General features: G+C 44.6%; 1 protein-coding gene across 1 annotated transcript in view; it reads left to right on the forward strand.

Annotated features, from left to right (window-relative positions):
• Window positions 1-6,938, forward strand: part of garnl3 (GTPase activating Rap/RanGAP domain like 3) — a gene marked incomplete in the record, with an annotated part of 164,142 nt that extends 157,204 nt beyond the window's left edge. The window contains 2 exon segments of the mRNA XM_029710021.1: window positions 1,323-1,443; window positions 6,648-6,938. Coding sequence (XP_029565881.1) covers window positions 1,323-1,443; window positions 6,648-6,810 — 284 coding nt within the window.
• Window positions 6,939-8,216: the final 1,278 nt, after the last annotated feature.

The following is an 8,216-nucleotide window of genomic DNA, read 5'->3' on the forward strand; positions in this document are numbered from 1 at the left end:
AACCATCCCAGCATACTAACCTGCTGTAACCCACAAGAACATCCCAGTACACTAACCTGCTGTAACCCACTAGAACTATCCCAGCACACTAACCTGTCTAACTCACTAGAACCATCCCAGCACACTAACCTGCTATAACCCACTAGAACCATCCCAGCACACTAACCTGTCTAACCCACTAGAACCATCCCAGCATACTAACCTGCTGTAACCCACTAGAACCATCCCAGCACACTAACCTGCTGTAACCCACTAGAACCATCCCAGCATACTAACCTGCTGTAACCCACTAGATCCATCCCAGCACACTAACCTGCTGTAACCTACTAGAACCATCCCAGCACACTAACCTGTCTAACTCACTAGAACCATCCCAGCACACTAACCTGCTGTAACCCACTAGAACCATCCCAGCATACTAACCTGTCTAACCCACTAGAACCATCCCAGCATACTAACCTGCTGTAACCCACTAGAACCATCCCAGCATACAAACCTGCTGTAACCCACTAGAACCATCCCAGCATACTAACCTGTCTAACCCACTAGAACCATCCCAGCATACTAACCTGCTGTAACCCACTAGAACCATCCCAGCATACCAACCTGCTGTAACCCACTAGAACCATCCCAGCACACTAACCTGCTGTAACCTACTAGAACCATCCCAGCACACTAACCTGCTGTAACCCACTAGAACCATCCCAGCATACTAACCTGCTGTAACCCACTGGAACCATCCCAGCATACTAACCTGTCTAACCCACTAGAACCATCCCAGCACACTAACCTGCTGTAACCCACTAGAACCATCCCAGCATACTAACCTGCTGTAACCCACTGGAACCATCCCATTATACTAGCATGCTGTAACCCACTACAACCATCCCATCACACTAACCTGCTGTAACCCACTAGAACCATCCCAACACACTAACCTGCTGTAACCCACTAGAACCATCCCAGCACACTAACCTGTCTAACCCACTAGAACTATCCCAGCTTACTAACCTGCTGTAACCCACTAGAACCATCCCAGCATACTAACCTGCTGTAACCCACTAGAACCATCCCAGCATACTAACCTGTCTAACCCACTAGAACCATCCCAGCACACTAACCTGCTGTAACCCACTAGAACCATCCCAGCACACTAACCTGCTGTAACCCACTAGAACCATTCTAAGCACCACAGCAAGTGTAATGCTATTTGTGCTCCTCCTTTTTAAGTGGTTAATTGAGTGGTTGTGTTGTGGTCGGTTCTTACTGAGTGGGCCTGATATTCCCCTACTGAATGATCTTATTCTGTGTGTTCTTCCCAGGCTTGACCGAGGAGCCGAGCAGTAAGCCCGACAGCAGCACCGTCAAACAGAGGAAGATGAGCAAGAAGACCACTGAGGAAGAGATAAAGGCACGAACATTGACCTCCACCAGCAGTGACAGGTGAAGGACCCATATCATCTTCAACAACTCACAAACCTAGATAGCAGCAGTGATTAGAAGTCATATATTTGGCGGGCCGGGCGCCTGCAGGCTGACTTCGGTCGTCAGTTGAACGGTGTTTCCTCCGACACATTGGTGCAGCTGGCTTCCGGGTTAACTTCTATGGGCTAGGTGGGACGCTAGCGGGACACAGCCAGTGAAATATCAGGGCTAGCGGGACACAGCTAGCGGGACACAGCCAGTGAAATATCAGGGCTAGCGGGACACAGCTAGCGGGACACAGCCAGTGAAATATCAGGGCTAGCGGGACACAGCTAGCGGGACACAGCCAGTGAAATATCAGGGCTAGCGGGACACAGCTAGCGGGACACAGCCAGTGAAATATCAGGGCTAGCGGGACACAGCTAGCGGGACACAGCCAGTGAAATATCAGGGCTAGCGGGACACAGCTAGCGGGACACAGCCAGTGAAATATCAGGGTGGAAAATTCAAAAACAACAAAATGTCATAATTCAACTTTCTCAAACATACGACTATTTTACACCATTTTAAAGATACACTTCTCGTTAATCTAACCACATTGTCCGATTTCAAAAAGGCTTTACAGCGAAAGCAAAACATTAGATTATGTTAGGAGAGTGCATAGACAAAAATAATCACACAACCATTTTCCAAGCAAGGACATGTGTCAATAAAATCCAAAACACAGCGAAATGAAGCACTAACCTTTGACGATCTTCATCAGATGACACTCCTAGGACATTATGTTACACAATACATGTATGTTTTGTTCGATAAAGTTCATATTTATATCCAAAAACAGCATTTTACATTGGCGCGTGATATTCAGAAAATGTATTCCCACCAAAACGTCCGGTGAATGTGCACATCAATTTACAAAAATACTCATCAGAAAAGTTGACAAAATACATAACAATTATTTTAAGAATTATAGATAGACTACTCCTTTATGCAACCACTGTGTTAGATTTTAAAATAGCTTTACGGAGAAAGCACATTTTTCAATATTCTGAGTACATAGCTCAGCCATCACGGCAAGCTATTCAGACACCCGCCAAATTCGGGGCAACCTAAACTCAGAATTAGTATTAGAAATATTGTATTACCTTTGCTGATATTCGTCAGAATGCACTCCCAGGACCGCTACTTCCACAAGAAATGTTGTTTTTGTTCCAAATAATCCATATTTATGTCCAAATACCTCCCTTTTGTTCGTGCGTTCAGAGCACTATCCAAAGGGTAACTCGTGAGCGCGGAACGAGAGACAAAAAGTCAAAATGTTCCATTACCGTACTTAGAAGCATGTCAAACGCTGTTTAAAATCAATCTTCATGGTATTTTTTATGTAAAATTGCGATAATATTCCAACCGGACAATAGCATATTCATTCAAGAAGAAAAAGAAGGAGGGGCGTGCTCGCGGGACCGAGCATATCCAACCACTTTGTTGCCAGGCAGACCACTCAGTAACTGAGCTCCTATACTCTGCCCAGTGACAGGAAAATGCTCAAACCACTTTCTGAAGGCTTTAGACAGCCAATGGAAGCCTTAGGAAGTGCAACGTCACCCCACAGACACTGGAGCTTCGATAGAGAATCAAAAGAAGAACTACAATTCCCAGACTTTTCACTTCCTGCTTGGATCTTTCTCAGGTTTTTGCCTGCCATATGAGTTCTGTTATACTCACAGACACCATTCAAACAGTTTTGGAAACTTCAGAGTGTTTTCTATCCAAATCTACTAATAATATGCATATTCTAGTTTCCGGGCCAGAGTAGTAACCTGTTTAAATTGGGTACGTTTTTCATCTGGCCGTGAAAATACTGCCCCCTAGCCCAGACAGGTTAAGCAGACGGGTGTTAAGAAGCGCGGCTTGGCTGATAATTTGCTAACGTGAGAAAAGCACATGTGCCTAGAAGTTTCTCAGTTTTGTTACTTCAAATGCAGTGGCAAACCGTGACTATTGGAGCTAGGCCCTCAGTTGCGGAAAAAGATCTGACGTCATACATATAGAGAACTCGGATGCCTGTGTATACAGAGCATGACTTGAGACCTTTCTTTTGCAGACCTATGTAGGAGAAGCAATTCTTAGATGACAGAGTCAAACGGTCCTAAGCCACGCCTCGGCTGTGGCTCACAGAAGCAGCACACGTACACAATGGTTGCAAATATCGATAGCAGGAACCACGTTACAACGTTGCGTCGTTTCAGATAAACATTTGCCAAAACAAACAGTCACTCAAATAGTGGTGGAATAAATTCAACCACACAACTACTCACATTGTTTTAAGACCACGGACAGTATATGCTGTCAGAGAGAAAGAAGTCACACTGTATTCAATGTTCTATCTCGAGCGTGCAACAATAAATAAATGCACCACAACACGAAATGTCATGTACCCAGTACTTCCAATTGCAATGTCATTACCTTTGTTTTTACCATACAACCAGTGATCTAAAGTTGAAATAATATTTTACACATTGTATTCATATGAACGAGATAGCAACCAAAAGCAAGCTGTAGATGAAAATAAAAAGTCCACTCGCCATTATGATGATCATTTCAAAACCAAGTCCATTCTCCTGTCCTTCTTAATGAAAAGGTCAATGGCAGGTTCATATAGCTTGTCTTTTGATTTTACATCCGAAAAAGTACTTTTTCGATTGAGATCAAAGCCAGGGCTGACAGTCGGGCCTGTCCAGTGGTGTTCCTGGAATATGTTCTTTCTACTGATGCAGTGGACACTGGAATGGTCAAAACTAGACAGGTAAGCAGATACAATTGGTGCATACTATCAATTAGTCTCTTCTGCTGGAGAAAGTGGAGCAGATCAGCCGGGCTCTTACCCTCGAAGTCAGACATTGAGTACATAACTGTGAGTTCTGTTTAAAGCCGCGGCAAATCAAAATTAGTGCCATAGCTTTCCTCGAGACTTGAGAACGCAGAGTTTGGAAAGTTTGGTGTTTCCTTTTGTGGGTCCAGGAGGGCAAGGAACATGAGCCTTCCATGGTCATTGAACCTGTTTCTTAGCTGAGTGACAATATTGTCGATGATCGCACTGTGTAGCTGTTGGTACTGCTCGCGAACCTCTCCTTGCATATGTGTCCTGCGTCCCCTTGGAACTTCGGTCTCACTCACAGTGTCCTCGTAGATGGAATCGAATTTTCCTTTTTGCCTCTCTGTGGTGTTGCAGAGGTCGTCCACCATGGACAAGCAGAACTGCGTGTCAAACTCCCTGTTCTGCAATATTCCAAACAGCACGTCGGAGTATGCAAATATGGAGTAGAACGCGGATAGCAGGAAGCAGAACTCGAAGCTTGTCAGGTGCATCATGTATTGATCTGCGCTGTGATTGGTGTCTTCATCAGAGTCATCGTGATGGTCCACTATGTATTCAAAGAGTTCAATGAGTTCTGCCTTTTTTTCAAGTGTGAGGAGAAGTTCCACCATGTTCGCGCCACTCTGGGTAGTCTTTGCTGGCATATTTCATCCAGTAGATTTGTTCGTTTGACAGATCTTCAGAAAAACACTGCTAGGCCACCAAGATGAGAAAAAAATATTGCATTCTTTTAGTTTACCAGCACTTTTAGTTTACATGACCAGATTAAGAGTGTGCGCATAGCAATGAATGAACAGAGCTTGCGGGATAGTTTCTTTCACCTTGGCTTGTACTCCGTTTATACCAGAGGCCATGACTGCAGGCCCATCGTAACACAGTGCCACAACTTTGGCCGTGCATTCACATTCCTCTAAAAAGCTGATAATTCGGGCAGCAACCTCTTCTGCCCGTTTATACTCAGTTACATCCTCAAATTTGAAAAACCTTTCCTTCACACCACCATCGGTAGTGTAACGTAACACATAAGACATTTGGGCTACATTGCTGATGTCTGTCGTATCGTCAACCATGATGGTTACAAAGGAGGTTTTCTTCAATTCTTCCTTCATGACATCTGTCATTACATTCGCGACCTCGTGTATCAGGTCATTTTGGATTTTGCTGGAAATGCCTGTGAACATGGTAGCCGTAGCCAAACGGCAGTTTAACGTGCTGTCATACTCAGCCAAGAAATCCAGTATTTCCAAGTAGTTTCCCTTATTAGCTGATTCTTTACCCTCATCATGTCCTCTGAATGCTAATTCTTGCTTGCCTAAAAACACAACCGTATGAATAAGGCGCTTTAGAATCTCCCTTTTGTGCCTGACTTTATCATTGTGAGTAAGTGTTTTATTGCGCCGTTGCTTGTTAAGAAGAAGGTCTACTCTTGTTTCCCAAAATGTTTTTAAACTTGAGTTTTGGTGTCGAAGTGCTGATTTGTCAAACAGGCAAAATCTTTGAAACCAGTTATTATCGGTGCTGAAGAGTAGGCAATTCCAACAGTAAAGCTTTTTTGTCAGCTCACAGCTGGTAATCCATAGATAGCGCTCATAATTATTAACTTGAAAATGCCTTTTAAAACTTTCCTCGTTGCACCAATTTAGGCAGTGCAGGAGTTGGTCTATCGGTCTGTACAAGATTTAACTTTTCATTAAAAGTTAGCCTTGAAAATGGCGATGCTAACAATTTAGCCACCACATCGTCCTCGATTTCTTTCTCTGCAGTTGCCATCGCCATCGTTACATACACTCACTGCAAAAAGTTAGCCAGATAGCTAGGCTCAAGCGTGAGAAAACAAGATAAGGCTCGCTATTGGCTCTGAATTAGTGACGTATAATTAGGCCCTCTAAAGAGCCTTGAAGAATCGTTAAATTGTCCCACCTATTACAAGACAATTTGTGATTGGTTGAATCTACTGTCATTCCAAAATGCTGCTCTAATTGAAGTCAATGTCAATGACGTTGGCTGGTGCCTTCTAGTCAAAGCCCGAGTGCCTAGCCAATGAGCGTTGAGCCCAGCTAGATTATTTCTACCAAAAATTCTGATTGGATATTTTTTTCTCTTGGATATTAATCTTTCTTTTTCCAAAACAAACTGAAGAAAATCAATAGGAACATCATTACAATTAAGAAAAAAAAAATGTAATCAATGAAAACACAATTCCAGATTATATTAATATATAAAAATATAGGCCCTCTCTGAAGGCGTAGAGGGCCCTGGCGGTTCCCCAATGTTCAAATGATATGAGTGTAAAACGTTAAGATGTAGTGATTCAAACTGATGGGCATGCTGTGTGTCCTATCAGAGTGGGCTCGGAGTCGGCCGACACGGACTCGGACATCCAACGGCACTGCTCGTCCAGCTCGGAGGCGGAGCCAGAGAAAGTGGTGCTTAGAGAGGAGAGCCCATTGGCCAGCCCCTTCACCCTCTCCACCTCGTTCGAAGAAGACATCCTGGACCTAAAGTGAAGACAATCCCATCATGCACTTATTTTCTGCCCTCCTCCTCCTTTCCTCCTCATCCACCTCTTCTCTTCTCCTCCTTTCCTCCTCATCCACCTCTTCTCTCCTCCTCCTTTCCTCCTCATCCATCTCTTCTCTCCTCCTCCTTTCCTGCTCATCCCCCTCTTCTCTGCTCCTACTTTCCTCCTCATCCCCCTCTTCTCTCCTCCTCCTTTCCTCCTCATCCACCTCTTCTCTCCTCCTCCTTTCCTCCTCATCCCCCTCTTCTCTGCTCCTCCTTTCCTCCTCATCCCCCCTCTTCTCTCCTCCTCCTTTCCTCCTCATCCACCTCTTCTCTCCTCCTCCTTTCCTCCTCATCCCCCTCTTCTCTCCTCCTCCTTTCCTCCTCATCCCCCTCTTCTCTGCTCCTCCTTTCCTCCTCATCCACCTCTTCTCTCCTCCTCCTTTCCTCCTCATCCCCCTCTTCTCTGCTCCTCCTTTCCTCCTCATCCCCCTCTTCTCTCCTCCTCCTTTCCTCCTCATCCCCCTCTTCTCTCCTCCTCCTTTCCTCCTCATCCCCCTCTTCTCTCCTCCTCCTTTCCTCCTCATCCACCTCTTCTCTCCTCCTCCTTTCCTCCTCATCCCCCTCTTCTCTCCTCCTCCTTTCCTCCTCATCCACCTCTTCTCTCCTCCTTTCGGTCATTTTATTTGTAGTTCGTTGATTTCTGTTTAGTTTTTATCTCTGTGGTCTGGGTCTTCATACTCAGACGTGGTGTGTAGAAGAGGAATGTGTGTGTGTGTGTGTGTTGCACCGCAGCGAGTAACCCAAAGAAAACGAGGAGGTAATTTGAGGTGGTATGGTTAGTTCAGAGTTCAGAGGTCATTATACGGCGAAGGTTTCATCAATAAACCAAAACTGAATGTAAATCTACGCACCAAGGCACGAAGAAAAATCTGTGTTGGAACCGACGCCCTCGTGAAGTTGCTTTGGCTTACCATTTGTTGCATATTATATGATTATTTCCTGTTCCACTTTCAACTGTAGTATAATATATGTATGTGTACATCTATTTATACATTAAGATGCATACACACTGACAGACATGTATGCCTTTATAGATATATTATAATACACATTTTATTCACATATTTAGTAAATGTAAGATGTTTTATGCTCTCCATGTCTGTCAGTCTTGTTCTGTTTCCTTCCCAACTCACAGTATGCAGGTAGACAGGGCTGGACTGGAGACAGAGTCTCCCACAAGTGCCAACTCGCCACATCCTTCACCAAAACCACAACTCCCATCAGCCACCAGTCACCTCCTCTGATTGGCTGGTCTCTGACAGTAGCAGTCTTAGTCATGTATCCCTCTGTAGATAACATCCTACAGTGACTCTGTGAGCTAGGTTCAATCATCATAGAGTCACACACA

Source organism: Salmo trutta, chromosome 23 (genome assembly GCF_901001165.1).
Source record: "Salmo trutta chromosome 23, fSalTru1.1, whole genome shotgun sequence".
Taxonomy (NCBI): Eukaryota; Metazoa; Chordata; class Actinopteri; order Salmoniformes; family Salmonidae; genus Salmo; species Salmo trutta.